General features: G+C 37.6%; 1 protein-coding gene across 1 annotated transcript in view; it reads left to right on the top strand.

Annotated features, from left to right (window-relative positions):
• Positions 1-19,532, top strand: part of lgr4 (leucine-rich repeat containing G protein-coupled receptor 4) — a 78,485-nt gene that overhangs the window by 35,715 nt on the left and 23,238 nt on the right. The window contains exons 2-6 of the mRNA XM_039753762.1: positions 9,299-9,370; positions 13,952-14,023; positions 15,337-15,408; positions 17,619-17,834; positions 18,989-19,060. Coding sequence (XP_039609696.1) covers positions 9,299-9,370; positions 13,952-14,023; positions 15,337-15,408; positions 17,619-17,834; positions 18,989-19,060 — 504 coding nt within the window. The remainder of the gene's footprint in view (positions 1-9,298; positions 9,371-13,951; positions 14,024-15,336; positions 15,409-17,618; positions 17,835-18,988; positions 19,061-19,532) is intronic.

Genomic DNA, 19,532 nt, shown 5'->3' with positions numbered 1-19,532 from the left:
GCTTTTTTGATCTCTGAATGAGAAGGGCATAATGATGGCTGATAAAAATCAAGTGAAGTGTTTTCAGACACATTGTGTTACAGAAAAGTATAAATGATGAGAGAAAACTGAAGGAGAGATGGCGATTGGGAGGAAACAAGGGAATTAAAGAACATTGACTGGTAGCATATGAAAAGTTCTTTACTGAGAAGCCTTAAGTATGTCTTCATTTAATGCAATGCCTTTAACTATTACTGTTTTCTGAAAAGTTCTTTAAGTAGGGTTTAGTATGTCTCTTTAATATACTGTAACACATTTTACCATTTTCTGATTTTTTAAGCACCATATGCCCACATTTATGATTATGTTTAACCATAAATCTTGTGTACACTGAATTTAACAAATGTGAACATTATCATATAATAATATTATCTCACCATAGATTCAGAATTAGTGTATGAAATTTTTAGCAGTAAAATAACATGTTTTTATTTTTTGATATACCAAGTATGTGCTCCTGGCTGCATCATCTTATAGAAGGCATAGCTTGACCAAATGTTGGTTTAGCAAACCTAAACACTTTTGCAGAAGGCAGACATTTTATTCAAAAAAAATTTTAAAAAACAAAAACTACAAAAATATTAAGTGCATTTTTTATATTTATTTGTTTATTTCCAAAAGTCATGGCAGTATTTGCACAACATGACCTTACATCTTGTTGATGCCAGAGCACACTAAGCTTTGATGCATGTGCAGCTCTCATACTGGTAGAATTATACCTGTCACCTTGTGGGATAAGCAAATAAGAAGTAATGGCCCTTCTTGGTCCTCAATGTGACAGTAACTGTTCTTGACTAATGACCAAAATGAGTAAGTGCTTTTGAATAGTATCGAAAAACAAGGGAAAAAAAGCTTTGGTATTTTTTTTTCTGCCACCTTTTTGTTTTGAATATGATGGACTTTGGTTTGATGCTACAGAAGGTAATGGTGTTGCCTCACTTCCTGGGTGATACAGGCTCTGATCCCAGTGCAGTAATTACCTGTTGGAAGTTTGCACGTTATCCATGAGCCTACTGTACTTGCCAATGGCTTTGGTAACTATACATTGTATAAAGTACAAAGAAAACAGTCAAGCTGATAGAAAAGGTTTTGAAAGGCAACATACACAGAAAAAAGACAGGTGAGGTTTTATACTTGGGCTGTTTTGTTTTTGTTTCACAACGTGCAAGACACTGTGGCACTTGCAATGCAACATTTCAGATGTTTGGTTTTCTCAAATGTATTTACCCAGAATTTGAAAGAGTAAACTTCAAAACTATTAAAATGAAGATTGGATAATCAGAGATTGGAATTGTATAGTTTATATTGATTTGCAATTGCTTATTTATTTTTTGTACCAATTTATTAAAGTATAAGCCAAGACTATGGATAGTACTGGAATGTTGTCACAATTTAGGAAAGTGTCTTTTGGTAACTGAAAAGAAATGCAGCAGCCTTTTTATTTTTCTCTCTCCTTCTCGAACATATTACATATGTATACTGTTAAAATATTTGATCATTATTAAGCATTTGTCATTAGCTAATACCACTTAAGTTTATGAATATCACATACAAATGCTTTTTTAGATCATCATCAGTCCACTAAGTCAAAACATACTTGCATTAGTTGACATTATTTATGTATAGTAGATGATGGGTTTTGCTTCTACTCAGAAGGCAAAAGGGTTTTGTGATTACTTGATTACCTTTAGAAGCAATAGACCATGTTTTGGTAGATAGCAATTTTAGCCACTTTCGTTTCCTCAATTTTGGACAGGACAAAACTAATGGCTGTCAATCAGTATAGAACTTTGACTGACAGGCTTGCACTTAGTTGTCTAAAACCATTTGATGTTACAACTGAAGATCCTGGTGAGACTCTGCTGTTAATTTAATAAATCTGTACTGTTAAGTCAGGGATCTTTCCCAACTAGAATTCCTATCCTTAATTGTTTGTTTCCCATCACAAACTTAGTCACAACTAAAGCAAAATGCCTCTTAGGTAATACAGATATATGACACACAAAATTTTGAGAAGTCTATCACTAATGCTGTGCACGGAGCTATTGGCCAACAAAATATGTTTTTGTAGGATGCAAAGTGGTCCAGTTTGGTAAGAAAATAAAGATTATCTAAAAGCTTTCATATCAAGTACTTGTAAGAGTCTGTTTCAAAAAGCAATTATCACAGAGGCCAAGTAGGCCTATGGTGATATCCTGGCTGGGCCCAACTACCAGCCAGTCCTGACAAGTCCACTCTGTCTCTCTCTCTCACACACACACACACACACACACAAGTCCTTTACTGATGTATCAATTTCTCCTCTGCACAGACATGTGCTGACTTATTAAAAAAAAAAGAAAAATAAAAACTGTTAAAATGGTGTGAAATTAACTATAGTGTAAGAAATTACAGTTAAAAATAGATGAAATTGGCTAAGCAGAGGGTTTGAAAGGTAATGGCAGTAAAGGTCATGTGCATCAAAAAGCCCAACGTTGGAATTTACATATTTTGTGAAGAAGAAAAAGGTTGTGAGACATTGTGGCTTGATTTACGTTAGGGGTCCAGTTAAGTGAGCAGAGACCTTAACCAGGGAATCTGTTTTTTTTTTTTTTTTTAAATCCTTTGTCTCTGATGAAGTGAATCGACCTGACACGTGGACACCTCAAAAATGTGCTTACATCAGATTGTTTTTGGGGATCTTCATGTTCAGTGAAAAGTTTTGTCTTTTGGTTCTTGAAAGAAAAATAAGAGTGCTGAGAGTTGGGGTGTTTATTTTATATATATTTTTATGTATTTTCCAGTACTTGTATGATGGCTAGCCAGTTGCCATGGTAATGGTGGCTTGCTCCGATTCCAAGTGGTTACTTTTTTTTTTTTCCCCCCCCTTTCCCTTCCCCAGGTTTTTATCCACTTGACCCAGTGTTCATAACTGAGGCTGTAAGCTCATTATTTCCCAGCCATATGAAGGCAGCTGTGGCAGGCTAGCATTCTTCCTCACAACAGTGTAATGTTTATTTTCAGCCATATTCAGTGATGTCGCTGTCAACTGTATTTTTGTGTTACATTGCCTATTACAAGTTTTTGCCATGTTTCTATTACATTCCGGCTGACCCACTAAGCCACCGCACAAAGCAGGCTTCCTGAGTTGCAAGCCTCCACCTGTGCAACACTGAGGAAAGCTGTATTTCTCCACCTCCCACCCAGTCTGCGTGTCAGGCTCTTGGTTATTTGATAAGGTCATTGTCTGCATATACAGATTAGCATGAGGGTCCTCTGTGCATGCTGCGGGCTTGGTGATAGTATGGGTTGTTTTAGATCTCGGAAGACCAAAGCCAAGCATTACTGCCTTTGTTCTTTTTTTTCTAATCTCATTTGGAGACCAACTGTATTTGGGGAAGGATGAGGGGCTAGTCCTTAGCACATCTGGCCATTCAGGAATCCTTTGTTGGGGAGGACGACCACCTTGCCCCTCGTATGTAATTGTTCCAGTTGTATGAGCGTAAAGGATTGAGAGGTTGCACTGGACAGGGAGAGTAGCACAATCAAATAGTCAAGAGCTCATTATGTATTAAGGTTAAGTTTGTTGTCCACCCAGAACAGCTATTCTATTAGCCACCCAAGGATGGCACAGTTACTGTCCATGAGAGTCATCTAATTGCAGAACACTGCTCTCCTCTTGATTTATTTAGAGTTGTCTTAATGGCTAACTGAGCTTGGGCTGTCTTGGCTCTCTTCTTTTATGGCCACTTCAGCTTTCCCTTGTCCAACCAAATTAATCTTTGACTCTCAGTTATGCTGTATTGCAAATGTAAAGAAACTTAAGTTCAAGTTAAAGGCCACATGTATATACCATACTGAACTTGTTACTTGCATGTCTTTCTTTCTCACATATTAGTGACAATAATGTAATAGCAACATTAGATAAAAGGACAATGAATACAGCACCACACATTGAGTGAAAAATATAGCGGAAAGTGGAAAAGAAAAGTAACATTGTCTGGAATGAGAAAACTATGGTTATAGCTGTGGTCCACTTTAACCCTGTGAGGATCAGATGGAACAATTTCTGATCAGATCATTTTTAAAAGGCCCGAGACAAAAGACCACACTTTGACACTTTGTGAGTCTTACTGGGCATTCCATAATGCCTGAAATGTTGCCAGAAGCAAGCAAGAGAAGAGAGCACATGGCATGGTGCTGAGGGAAGTTTAAACCCCTTTACTGTGATCCTACTGAGGGCATGGTTTCTTCATTAAGGTATGACAAAAGACCATCCAACATCTGGTCACCCTTAGCTGTCCACAGCAAACTAGAACTAACATGCAACACCGGTTCATTTGAGAAACTATATGGCTGCTAAAACTTATGGCAGACACAGTGCCTGAATCAGTGACAGGTGAGTTTAAGACAAGCTCCATTCTGCTGACTGCAGAGTGTGAATGTCAGACTCGGTTCTTGGAGGGCCGCAGTGGTGACAAGTTTTTGTTCTAGCAACTTTTTTCATTATTAACCAATTACCAATGTTGCCTTGATTTATACTTGACTGGCAAGGCTAACTTAGATTCTGTCTGCACCTGTGTCTTTCTTACAGTATCTGCCCAAATAAATATGGAAAAGAAAAGAATGTTTGAAAATAACTGATCTTTTCTCTTCCACGACATCTCAGATCTCATAATAAATAAAATAGGTTTTGGAAATGACTGGTGAGGCAGAATAAGAACATTAATAAGACATAGAATTAAATAACTGGTTTCATTAGCAACTAAATACGGGATTGGTTGGACTAAAAATTGTGACCCTGAGGTACTGTGTGAGACGCCCTGAGTTAGCTGGTCATCTGGTGGTTTGCTTTTCATCTCTTTATTGTTTGGCTGCTGGGTAAGGAAAAAACAATTTAAAAAGTCAATTGTAATTAAGGCAAAATAATTATGTTAAATTAGCAACAGTAACTGCTTACTAATTCATAAAGTGGCTGTAAACGAACCCCTGCAGCCACTGTGGCCCTCCAGGCAATGTGTTTGAAGCCCTGTGCTTATAGCTCCTCCTCATCCAACTCTACATTAGGACAATACCAGGCCACACACAGCTTCTGTGGTCACAGCTGTCCTGTGGAATACATACCCGTGTTCAAGAGCTGCATTGACCTACCTTTTGTCCTGATAGGTCACCTTTTGCAGTGCCCTGGATTTGCAATATGCAGAGACATGAACCTCTGCATACCAGTGGCAAGCTTCATCATTAGGCAGTTCTTCAGGAGCAGGAGAACATCCCACAAATGTAGATTCAGAGGCTCATTGGCACTGTGTCACAAAGGTGTCCCGCAGTGACGACTGAAGAAGGTCAAACAAGATACTGAAGAACTGTAAGACAACCGTTGTTCATAGTTATTGTTTTTTCCCCTGTGGATTTATTGTTAAACTGTTTTTGTATTTTTTATTTGTTTATTTCAACAATGAAGGTTGAAGTATCAGACCTACATTACAATGAGTGAATTTTCCCTGCTAGTGTATAACATACAGTATATACTGTACACACACATACATATATATGTGTGTATATAAATGTATATATGTGTATATATATGTATATGTATATACATATATATGTATGTGTGTGTACAGTATATACTGTATGTTATACACTAGCAGGGAAAATTCACTCTTCCTTTCCCATTCTGACATTCAGTTTGGAGTTCAGGAGATTGTCTTGACCAGGACCACACCCCTAAATGCATTGAAGCAACTGCCATGTGATTGGTTGATTAGATAATTGCATTAATGAGAAATTGAACAGGTGTTCCTAATAATCCTTTAGGTGAGTGTGTATATATATATGTATATATATGTATATATATGTATATATATATATATATATGTATATATATGTATGTATATGTATATGTATATATATGTATATATATATATGTATATGTATATATGTATATGTATATATGTATATGTATATATATATATGTATATATATATATGTATATATATATATGTATATATATATATATATGTATATATATATGTATATATGTATATACATATATATATATGTATACATATGTATATGTATATATATATATATGTATACATATGTGTATATATATATATATATGTATATATGTGTATATATATATATATGTATATATGTGTATATATATATATATGTATATATGTGTATATATATATATATGTATATATATGTGTATATGTGTATATATATACATATATATATATGTATATATATATGTATATATGTGTATATATATATATATATATGTATATATGTGTATATATGTATATATATATATGTATATATGTGTATATATATGTATATATGTGTGTATATATATATGTATATATATATGTATATATATATATATCTATACTAATAAAAGGCAAAGCCCTGACTGACTGACTCATCACTAATTCTCCAACTTTCCGTGTAAGTAGAAGGCTGAAATTTGGCAGGTTCATTCCTTACAGCTTACTTACAAAAGTTGGGCAAGTTTCATTTCGAAACTCTATGCGTAATGGTCATAACTGGAAGCTATTTTTCTACATATACTGTAATGGAGTTGAGCTCGAAAGCCGTGGGGGCGGAGTTTCATGTGATATCATCACACCTTCCACGCAATGACGTGAACTGACTGTCAACGCAGTATGTAGAAAACCAGGAAGAGCTCCAAAAAGCGCTGAAGAAAACATGCATTATATAATTCAGAAGGCAGCGAAACAATAAGAAGCTAGCGAGTGACATATACAACCATATTCATGAGTGCTGCTACTTCGGAAACAAAGCACGGTGTAAACCTAAACTTTAAATTAAGTTCACAGACAGGCTGCCGCTGGCGTTTGTCATGCCCACAGGTAATGCGGGATACAAGTTTAATGAGAGGACGCAGGATATAAACGAGAGTTTTGATCACTTTGTAACTAAGTTAAAATTGCAGGTGAAGGGCTGTGCTTATGCAAATTCCGAGAGACTGTATTTGTGGGGGATTGACAGTTAAGGCGGGTGGGGGAGTCACGTCATCATCTCCCCTCCTATTCACCTCATTTCGCTCTGAGCTGCGCTCCGCAGCTAACGCAGTGTTACGACTTTGTGACGCTGCCACCAAATACTCACAGAAAAATCCACAAGTTAATACACACGCTGTGTCTAGAGTTTCTCCACACTGAATCCTCCAGGCACTACTTACAAAAGGTTACATTGACAATCGTGTTATTTTTAAAATGTTTCCTTTTATTAGCACAAGCATAGCTGAGAAGCTTCGATGCATGTGCTCCATAACGAGTTAAAAAATAATGCATTTAATCACAAGCAAAGGGGAACTTCTGTCAATGCATGATTTCCTGGTACACCGATTACATTGATCAGCGCTTCCCGATTCATTTTAGCCTCGCATCCCCTTGCTTTGAGAAGAAGTATGAAAAAATATGAGGTTAACACAGAAAAACAGATCACCAATTGAAGCTTTATGAATAATAGATTCGTCATCAATAATTGTTTTGGTATAGCCATACTCAGTGTAATCCTCCTTCCATTTTATAATTTTTCCGCCACTAGCCATGATTAAATGAACGGTAAAAAAGTAAGAGCGAAGCGAGGGTGATTTATTCAGGCAGGCAATTTGGATATAAGTAGCTTCTATTTAGTCGCCAGAAATATCTTTGTTAGGAATGGAAGTTGAATTTAGTCTTTAAATTTCTATGGTAAAGAAAAAGTTATGCAATGATGACTACATTTAACTATATAAAGTCAAAATGTGTATATATAAAGTCATTCGCGAATATATAAAGTCAAAACTTGATTATATAAAGCCACTGCTGGAATATATAAAGTCAAAACTTGAATATATAGCCTAAAGTCATTCCCAAATATATAAAGTCAAAACCTGAGTATATAAAGACGGCGTTGGAATATTTCAGAATATATAAAGTACGCGCTGGAATATATAAAGTCAAAACTTAAATATATAAAGTCGGCGTCAGAATATACAAAGTCAGCGCTGGAATATCCATCCATTTCCCAACACGTTGAATCCAACCACATGGTCACGGGGGTCTGCTGGAGCCAATCCCAGCCAACACTGGGTGCAAGGCAGGAACCAGTCCTGGACAGGGCACATGCATCATTTTCAAAACATTAACTGTACAGTGTTTTTTTTATTTATTTTTCTGAATACGTTTTTGTTAACTTAGTTCAGTTCAGAGTCGTTTCAATCAATAGATTTTGACTTTCACTTTATATATTCAGGAGTAAGTTTATATACTCCGATGTTGACTTTATATAATCAGGAATGACTTTATAAATTCCGACGCTGACTTTATATATTCAACTTTTGACTTTATATATTCCGACAGTGACTTTATATATTCGGGAATGACTTTATATATTCAAGTTTTGACTTTATATATTCTGACGCCGACTTTATATATTCACAAAATCAATTTATTTGCCTGTTCCCCACCCCATAGTATATGTGTGTGTGTGTGTGTGTATTATATATATGTATATATATATATATATATATGTATGTATATATATGTATGTATATGTATATATATATATATATATGCCAGCAACACTCATGACAATCACAAAACTATTACATTGTTAATCATGTTACGTTATTCTTAAAATGTTTCCTTTTCTTTTTACTTCTCCGCTGCCAAGCGCGGGTATTTTGCTATGTGTATATAGATATATAGATATATATATATATATATATATATATAGATAGATAGATAGATAGATATAAATAAATAAAATGCATGTGTATGTGAGGATCAATCATGAATTTGTCAGTATCAGTGGTTGTAAAGCAACCTTATTATCTGTGGATAAACTAGATTGATTCTTAATGGCCATGTATAGCTTGCCAAATAAGAGGAAGGAGAAAGAGTTTTGCCTGTCCACAGTATTGTGTTTTATATAGGAGGAAGAGACTTTATTAATTCTGTATGCTTTTTTATGTTGATGAGAATGCACTGGGCCACATACCATTCAAGCAAGCACATGCCTTCACTGCTGCTCAGTGTGATGGCTCCTCCCAAGTGCTGCAGCATTTGCCCCTGATTAGGATTAGGGTAGAGGTTCAAGGCAAATGAAACCCAGTGGTACTGTTGGAGGCATAAAACAGAAACTTAAATTATGAAAAGGCTTACTCCAGGAAATGTGCTTGCAGAACAGGCCCAAACCAGGTTTAAAGGTTAGAACTTTGATTAGCACCTTATTTCAGATCTGTTCTTCCTTTTTTCTTTTTCAGGGACATCAGTATGAACAACATCACAGAGCTACCAGCGCAGGCTTTCAAAAACCTACCCTACTTGGAGGAGCTGTAAGTGAGAAATTCTTTTAAAGTCCGAAAGTACTGTTAGTTTGTACCAAGTGAAGTTGTGTGTGTGTGTGTGTGTGTGTGTGTGTGTGTGTGTGTGTGTGTGAGCAAGATTTGATGAGACTTGTAGTCTCTGGCATTTTAAATGAGGACAAGTATAGCAAGTATCCCCTGACCAAGTACTCAGGAGTGGGTGTGATAAGCTTACCACTGAGACCTAGAAATTTGAGAGAATCATAATTGCACCAATTTTTACTACTTGGCCACCAAGTCTATGGACCTTACCTTGTAGAGTGGAATTCTTAGAATGACCTCTATGTTCCTGGGATGTCAATGGAGTATGTAGTCGATCACTGTTTTACATTGCTGTTTTACAGACCCAAGAGTCGAACTGTGTCTCCCCTTAGGCAGCCACATATGTAGCCTACAAACATCACTAGTGTCCAGCTCCAGCAACCAGCTGGAAAGTGTAAAGAAACTAACTCATTGAGTGCTACAATCCAAAACCAGAACAAGCCAGGCCTTTTAGACCTGTGTATGAGCAGAACATGTCTTGACTATAAGAGATGTGAGCAACAACATGGAAAATTAGCCATCCAGAGGAGAGAGGTGTCATTGTTTCAGAGGAGCAGTCTAGACAAGAGACTTACTTAATTTTAGAAAATATTCACAGCACAGGTGAAGCAGTTTAGTGCCCAAAAAAAACAGAAAAATTTCCCAACATGCCAGAAGAAAAGAGGTAAATGGTAAGAAAGCCCAAATCTGCCACAGGCTCAATGACATATGGATGTGTATATGTAATGTGTATTTCACATTTTAAGCTTGACTTATTTTTCGCCTGTTGTTTTGGTCTGTATTTTAATGCACATCATCATACAGATAAATTTTATTTTGATTGTGCCATTTTTATATATGATGCAATTTATAGCGTCAGTACACATGTATTAATGTCAATTTTCCATTATGGTCAATCAGTGGGTCAGCATAAAGCTATTCTGAAATTAAACACAACACTTAAATGTCATAATACAGTAGTGCATTGTATTGCCAAAGCATTAATAATAAACATTATTGATCATAAGTAAATACATGCACATACATGCATAAATAACAGTAGGGCTCCTCCTGGTAACAACATGTTATGCTTGAGGTTTTAAAGATATTTCCTCATAAGGTGGTTTGGCACCATCTTCCCAGTGTCACTCACTATAAGTTAGGCACTCACATTCTGCACTTCTAGTGCACTAGCAAAATTCTTATGCCCTAATAGTTATTTTCCTTGAAGAAAACTTGTGTATAGGTCTCTTGAAAATTGGCATAGGATAGGAGAAAGTGTGTTTCTGTCTCGGTCTGTCTCACATTCTCCTCCTCCTGGCCAGCCAGGCGTTGCTTTGATCATCTCTGATTGCCCTCTCTCTCTAGCAAGTGATGCAAGCGCTAGTTACTAATGTGTAATTTTTATCTGTATAGGATTGGCGGTTCTCCACTTACGAGATTGTTTCTGTAGCACCAATATGGTATGGTTGGGGTCCTCTGTCTGTGTCTCTCTCTTAGATTAATGGAGCTAGGTTGATGAGCTGTACTTTGTTTTCTTGGAGGCAGTAAACCTCGGAGGCATGGCTTTGATGACCACTGTGTTTTTGATAGGTTTTTCCTCTTTATGAGGCACTCTCTCCAGCTAGGCATGTTAACAGCTACCTCCCTCTGTCTCTATATGTATGTGTGTGTTTGTGCACGTTCACACCTGGGCTGCGTGTGGGAGGGAGCATTTGCCCCATCTCATTCCAACTGCTATCTGGGCTGCCCTCCTTTGTTCTCTCCTTGGCTTTCTCCATGAGTCCAGTTCCCAACTGTTCAAGTGTGGAGGATTTACTGTATATTTTTCTTTTGAATGCTTGCCTTTGTTTTCTCTTGAACTGCGTTTCTTTACAAGTGATTAATTGGCTCGCATTCTCTAACCAAGTTCATTTTGGTAATTTAACAGTGGGATTGGTATGCCTAAAGTCTTTGCTTTACATGAATAAACCCACTTTGATTTATTGCTGTCAGACGTATTTGAAGAACTTTGTAACCTGGCCATAATAGAAAAGCTGAAATGGGCATGAAGAGTGACTCATTGTCTTCTCACTCCCCTCAAAATTTGTGCTGCACTCTCCCTTGCTTGACGCCTTTTATGAAATTAATTCCAAGCAACTCTCTGCTTTAGTGTTGATGTCTGATGTCATCTTGATGAACTTGGGCATTTGTGTTGAATGCTCTAACATGTCACATTTGATTTTTAGGTTAATGGAGGACACATTAAATCTCATCCACACTTGATGCCTTATTTCACCCACCAGCATTTCGCTTATCTAGTGCTGTACTTTTCAGTTGTTTAAATGACCTTTTTATGCTTGCATTCCACACTGTATTTCTCTATGTGCATGAATCATTCTACGATGGCCTAAATCTTAAACCCGCCAATCACAGTAGACCACTGCCAGTTTGGGAAAGAATCTAATGCCCCAGAATGCAAAATTGATTGGAACCAGTAAGCCATTACAGATGGTGGAACCTACTTTGCAATAAAATTCCAAGATGATATTGGGCAAAGTGTCATAAAGAAAAAGCAAGGGTGTACTGAATTATACTTCACTGCACAGACAGAAGATACTCACTCACTCTTACATTTAAAATAAGAAAACTTTTCTGTTATTGTATCCCTGCGCCTAGAATCGTCAGTGCTGTCTAGTGATGGAATGCACAGATTAAACTGATTTTATATTGTTGTCTTGGCTGAAAGACCTCCCCTCCCCCTACCACTGATCTGCTGATTAGAGGCACATATTTGGTATCTCACAACCCATCTCATCTCCATTTCCTCTCCTTGGACACACACACGCAAACTGTGAGGCCTGAGATGCTGGGAAATCCCGACAAGATTGTTATCTATTGAGGTTTGAGGGGTCGTAAGATCCCTGGGGGAGGCAGTAGGACTGCAACCTTCCTGCTGTCGTGCACTCAGGAAGAGCCCTCGGAAACTGGAAGAAAGGCTTAATGAAATGACTGAAGGGTCCTGTACTCAGCAATAAACGCAAAACTTATGAGTACCGCAGGAACTGGGATGGGAGGCAGTGCACGTCCAGGTTCTGGTAGGAAGCAGTTTAGTGTGTTGTCATCCTTGCTAGAGAAAAAAAAGGAGTACCAAGGCAGAAAAAATATCCAAGCTGATACAAAGATAGCCCTTCTGTTTTTCATTTGGTTTACAATTTTAGAAAAAAAAAAACTGACATTATGAACAAGCCAGTGTGGTATGTGAGTGTAAGAATGCTGCTAATGGGGATTTTAAAAGTGCTTATTTTCATCTTTTTAAAACAGACTGGTTTGTGCAATTTTGTTACTACAACTTTTATGTTCTTGGACTTAACAATGGGATAGACTAGTTTTAGTGGGTTAAATGTAATGTCACCTTACACAACCTTTCCAGTAATTTTCAGTCATAGACTTCATTTAGATAATCTTGAAGAGGTCAGAGGTAGCTGCAGCATACTCTACTGACCATCTATCATGTACTGTAGTATAACCAGTGACTCAATCTGACCAATCTTGTTTTTTCTTTAGTCATATGGGTGGACTGTGTATGCATGAGGCCTGACAACCAATGAGCTCTTATCTTGTATTACAGTGCATATAAAGCAGCAATGTGTTTTGGATCTTGAAAACTGAATAGAGTCTCATCTGTCTGTCTTGTGTTGGATGTACCATGATAGCATGGGGAGAATAAAGGGCCAATATTGCAGTAAAACTCGCACTAACAATAAACTCAGCATCATGTCAGTTGCGTCAGGCATCAAGTTATTGTTCGTCAGAAAAAAGGGCAAGCATGTGATTCCATGGAAGTGTAAAAATGTACTTGAAAGCTGTCATGCAGTTTCTTAATTTTACATGTCCAGCTGTGAATTTAAAGTTGATGAAACTGACAAGCTCTGGCGATGAGATCACCAACTGAAGCTATCAAAGTTGACATCCCCTCCAACTAGAAGTCGTGTAACATGACGTTAGCTTTACTGTAATGATTCATTTCTGTAGAAAAATCTTATTTTTAGCTGTTTTAGTGTGCCCCCTAGTAGGATAGTTTGTTTGTCATCAAAGAGCATCAGCTAAGTTGTGTTTAAAAGGCATCTCCAGTTCTAGTTTCTTGAAATGTCTTACAGAATGAAAACACTTTGTGGACTAAGATGCATTTCAAAATTTAACTGAAAGAGAGTGCAAAATGAATAGAGTGGTGGGAAAAGCAACGATTAATACCCCCTTCCCCCAGTTAAGTCCATTTATCTACATCTCTTTTGATAGATTATAGTAAACTTGCGAATGGTGTGACCAATGTTTGTGGTTATTTGCAGTGTGGAAAACCGGACGTCATTTAAATGGTTTCAAAATTTAATTAACAGGAAGGAAACCAGACTCGAGTAATCTCATTAAAAGTGGGCATGGCATTCAACATTCTATGTAGCTGTTCCTCCTCTTGGCGCAGCCAGTCCTAACATGCTGCTGCTTTGTAACATTTTTTTTATTTATTTATTTTTTTATTTTTTTTTTTTGCAGGCGTTTGGCTGGAAATGATCTCTCCTTTATCCACCCTGATGCCTTGTCTGGACTGTATCAGCTCAAAGTCCTGTAAGTAATTCCTAACACCCTCTCAGCTCAGTCTACCTTTTACTCCTTGGATTACACAGTGTCCCATGAGGGCCCATGCTGGATGCAGTACTGGAGAGCTCCCATGCTGAGACTAGTTAACCTTCATTGACCATTCAGTCTTACCAGCAAGAGGTTGTGAGGAAGCTGAGGAGGCTATACAGGGGTCAGAATTTGAAGTAAAAGACTTCAGACTTTATTTTCCACTGTGGCACAAGTCTTCTGTAAACAACAGTAGATGGTCCAGTCAGTTTGTTTTCTGAATTGGGGTTTGATCTTCTACACTGAAAGAAATGTAACTGTAACTTAAAAGCGGCACTTGTGTGTGTCTTGAAAGGCATTCAGTGCTGCTGCAGGAAAAGGAACATAATTGCATCTTTTAAAGTCTCAAAGCTAGCAATGCTGCACACTTTGAGCTCCATGGCCACGCAATCAGTGTTTTATTTTGATTGTCTTGGTGAATTTGTAGAGTTTAACAATAGCACAGGGACAGTAATTGAGCCTATGACTAAAGTTGTCTTTTTTGCAGTATTCCACACCATTTACTAGGTGCAAGTATAAGATTATGTACCTGGTCTTTAGGTTAGGTTGTCCATTCTTGTCAAAGTTTACCTGCCTGGGCTGTTTTTCATCACTTGTGCTGAACTGCTTATTAGGTGTGGTGCCTCAAAGGTTTTTTTTGGTTTTTTTTTTACCCTAGAATCCAACCCCATACACATTCCTGAAGCAAACCTCTTACTGGCTGTTCTAAGTGCAGATTTTAGGCATGATCCCTTAAGCAGCGGAAACAGATCATGTTACACTGCCTCTGGCTTTAAGAGAGGTACACTCGGGTACAAGAAAGCACCTGAGCCAAAAAGAAGTGGCTGTAATGAAGTGTATTCTTAAATAAAAGCAGCACTCGCATAAGCTACTTATTTAGCAAAGGCACTGCCTGATTGATGATTTATGGATTATCATTTTTTATGTTTAGTTCAACAATAGGCATAAAATCCATAACAAATGAGAATGCGTTCCCGTGCATGCCAGGAGAAAAGAGTACATTTCCATGTTTATGTGAGAATGTGTCTGCACATCTGAGGTAGCACAGTTCTTTATGTAAAATGAGCAGGTGCCTTATTTCAGACACAGACCCATGTCCTTCAGCCATCATACTGTTATTGATAAGCACTGCAAGCCTCAAAAGTGTCTTTGCATTACCAACTTTTGCACCAAGCTGCACATTCCCATGTCAGGTTCCATATCAATTACATTGACAATGTGATTTCTTTAATTTCTTTTCTCTTTTCCAACAGCATGTTGCAGAATAATCAGCTAAAGACTGTTCCAAGTGAAGCTCTCAAAGGCCGGATCTCTCTGCAATCTCTGTAAGTTGAGACACATTCTATTCTATGCTTTTCAAGGTGAAGACTAACTCCAAATATGAGAGACTGGTTGACCCTAACTAAACCTTTCTCTTCAAATCAAAGAGTATTTTTTTTTATTATTGAGCTTTCTCATTGAGTCCCATTTTTGAAGTTCAGTAAATCAAACTTTTATTTAATACATATATTACATTTCATACTTAGAACATTTAAGTGACAGTCTGAACTTGCCCCCTTATTCATGAGTTGTAATGTTTCATCTTGTAATATAAAGCAAATGGATTTATTAAGCAGTCGTTTTAAAAGGCTGTATATAAAATAGAGCTTTGGAGAAGAAGAGCTGAATCCATAGCTAGAAATTATGCAGGCATTGTGAACAGATTTAAGGAGGGAGAATATGGACACGTTGCACTGTTTCACTGTCCATTAAGACAAACTGCTCAGTGCAGTCCTCTACACACCACTGAGCTCCGGTGGGATTTCTGGCCTTGACAAGCCAGTAGGAAATTATTTGTTGATGGTTTTTCCACAGGAAGGAACATCAATGTTTGACAGAAATTATTAGGTCTTTGTCAGGTAGCTGCCTTTCTTACACAACTTCTGCTTCTTGGTATTTTCCTCAGGCTTTAGTGCTGTTTGAGTAATGATTTGGCAGAGTTTCATACTATGCACTGTCTGTCAAGTCTGTTTGGGACTGCACTCTCAAGGAATGCACTGGCTTACTTCTTTTCTGAGGGCGGGGTCGTCTTTTGGCATTTTCATGGTGTTCTTGGCTATGGTTGGCAGCATGGTGTAAGAAGACAACCGCAGTCATGAGGAGCTGTCGTTCTAAGTATCCAGCACACATACTTCATATATATGTGCACAATTATGTGCTGGCTAAGAGTACCAGAGTGTGTGGTAAGCGCAAATATGATGTGGTGGGCACATATTTCGACCAAGGCCAGTGGCATCAGTTTAAATGAATTAGCAGTCTTTTGCGGTTAGCAGATGGTGAATATCATAGTGCAATAACCCCACTAGGAAGGGTTTCGGCCAAAACAGTAATAAACAGAAGGTGAGAGAGCTTGTAAAATCATTAAATCAGCATTAAGCATTACTGCAACCAATATAAAGACCAGGGTTGTGAGAATGCAAGAAAGCAAAGTTGTGTTCACCTGATGGCCTTTACTCAATACTGTAGGTCAAAAGAATTCTTTTTAGATGGCATACATAGGTTAGCCTCTCCAAGAGGCAATTTGTTTACTAATTTAATTTGAAATATCCTATGACTACAATATTTTGGTTTTCTTACTGAGATGATATTGTACCTCCTAGTTTCTAAATGACTTGAAAAAGCAATGTTGTTTTATACAATGGTACACTGTACCTTATCTGCCAGGTCAATTAATCTTCTGCTGTGACGAAAGACCACAAGTGTGCAAGTGAGAACAATACAAGACTAATGCTTTGCATTTGCTTGGCTTTTCTTGTTATACTCTTCGTGTCACTTACTGCTTTTTTTTTTTTTATTAATAAAAGCCCATCAGTGTGGCTATATCTCATTGAGTGTGTTGCTCAGTTATAATAGGGAGGTTTTCTGCTTGTCTGAATGTGATGTTTGCAGAAACAAAGTCCAAAAGGACTGTTAAGGTTTGTGAAAACAAACTGAAAACAAACCTGACAGCAGCTGCAGAAAAAGAGAGTCACATAGTGTTCTGTACATGGGCACAACTGGTGTTGTGTGTATGCACATTTTCTTGATGTAGAAGTGAGTGACTTTAACCTTGAAAAAATTTAGATGCAGGTGCCCACCGTGGAGTTCCACATAAGATAAAAAGTGCTTAAGTGGGTGGACATATCAATTTAATGTATCTGAGATCCTTATTGAACAGTGTTGCATCTTTTGTGGGTGGGTGAAGGTGAGACTTGCACACCCGGAGGCACATGTGTAGAGATGTGCTTGTATTTATACAGGTTTTGGGGGGATTGGTGTGCAGACTGAGCATGATTGGATTGTGAAGTGACATGTACAGAAGCATATTTGCATTGCAGATGTCTGTAGTGTGCGCTCTTGTATGATCACTAATGAGAGAGTGACCTTTGCTACTTGTGCTGCTTCTTATGAACAGTGGGTTCTATTATATCTGTATCTTCTAAATGTACACCCTTTGTGTTGGCACTGCTCCTCTTTTTGTGTATTACAAGATGTATTTTTATCTTCATGTATCCAGGAGACTAGATGCAAACCACATCACTAGTGTTCCAGAAGAGAGCTTTGAAGGTCTTGTTCAGCTACGCCACCTCTGGCTCGATGACAATAGTTTGACAGAGGTTCCTGTCAAGCCCTTGAGTAACCTGCCATCTCTTCAAGCACTGACCCTTGCACTAAACAGGATAGCATACATCCCTGATCTGGCCTTCAGCAATCTGTCCAGCCTGGTGGTTTTGTGAGTAATAACGCTTCTTATTTTTGGAACACCTTTACTTAACAGTTACCGAAAAAGGTTACAATGGGAGCTAAAAACCAGAAAAAAGTAAGCCAGTAAATAAGCTATTAACCACCAATGAAATAACTGAAGACAACTGAAACACAGATCTGGGTCATGAGGATTAAATACATCATGCAGAAAACTGTCAACAAATAAAGTTCTAGATGCTGAGCTATATTCTAAGGACGTATTTAGAGAAAGTTAACTAAGAATTAAGAATTTTAGTGCAGCTTGAATGTCTTAAACATTAAATGTGGATTTTAAGCTGGCTTTTAAAGGAATAAGTGAAGTCTGCAGATCTAATACTTTTAGGATGGCCATCCCAAAGTCTGGATTCAAAACATAGGCATAATGAGCTCACTGCTGCACGTCTGAGTGAAGGATGTGCCCTAGAGCAGAAATAACAGTTTTGAAGAGGCGCTGGTCATTTTATAACAGAGTTGTAGACGTCAATCCTGGATATGACAAGAGCATGTGATAAAGTCGAAATACTTTTGCTGGCCAATTGTCCTTTTGTCTGCTTTGCTGCCCTGGTTCAGGAAGGAACTGTGTTCTGATTCTGAGGATTTAGGATTTTAACATATTTTCAGTATATTGCCTATTACAGTCAAGAACAGCTATAGTGAACATTTTGAGCCAATCCAAAATAAACCAATATACTGTATTTGCACAAAAAGCTAAAATAACAAATATATAACAGTCATTTGGATGTTTCACTGTACAAATACCAATTTGGTCATTAACTTACCATGCATTTCTTCTAAACTAAATCATCTTAGGTTAACATTCCCGAAGTTTTGGAAACTCTATGCATGAAACATAACTCATAACTCAGCCAGTATAGAGCCCCTTGGAGCCAGTAACTCAGTGTGCTTTCTCTGTTAATGTCTCCTTATCTGTCTTTTAGAAGCAGTGATAAAGTTATTAGATTTAAAACCATTAGATTGCTGTTTTTCATTTTTGGCAGCAACTTCTCTTTGCCTATGAGTGTATTTGTGAGCTTTTTAACGTTAACTCTAAGGTCTCCTTCCATTTAGGCTCCCTGTGTGTGTCCCTTATATTGTGAGACATGATTGATCCTGTATATTTTTGTCTGTGTGCTTCTCCTGCAGGCATCTTCACAACAATAAGATTAAGCAGATTGGTGTGCACAGCTTTGATGGATTACATAACCTGGAAACGCTGTAAGTTCTCTTAGCAAGTTGTCAAGACACTGACATGCCTGTCATCTTTGAGAGGGCATTTTACAATTGCCATATTTGAATCTTCTTTTGTGTATTTCTCAGAATAAGTGTGCCCCACAACACACTCACACCCATGCTCATTCTATGTTGCAACAGTGGCAAAACACCTTGAAACCTTTCTGACATATTTACTCATTTTGTTGCTGCATGCACAAATTTGTATAAAATGTGGCTATGAAGGTTAAAAAAACAGTCATCAGTTGAATTAAACTGTTTGTTACATTTAATTAGAGTTAATGGAAACAATATCCGTTCGGCTGTTTTTATTTCGACAGCATTACAATCATAGACCATTTTCAAACCTAGTTAATTGAATTTAGAGTCAAAAATCCTGAGGCCTGTCCCAGCAGTACTGGGCACAAGGCAGGAAACAACCATGAATAAGTCGCCTATTCATCACAGCCCAGCACCT

This window comes from Polypterus senegalus, chromosome 1 (assembly GCF_016835505.1).
Source record: "Polypterus senegalus isolate Bchr_013 chromosome 1, ASM1683550v1, whole genome shotgun sequence".
In the NCBI taxonomy this organism is placed as follows: domain Eukaryota; kingdom Metazoa; phylum Chordata; class Cladistia; order Polypteriformes; family Polypteridae; genus Polypterus; species Polypterus senegalus.
This window is presented reverse-complemented; position numbering and strand designations above follow the sequence as displayed.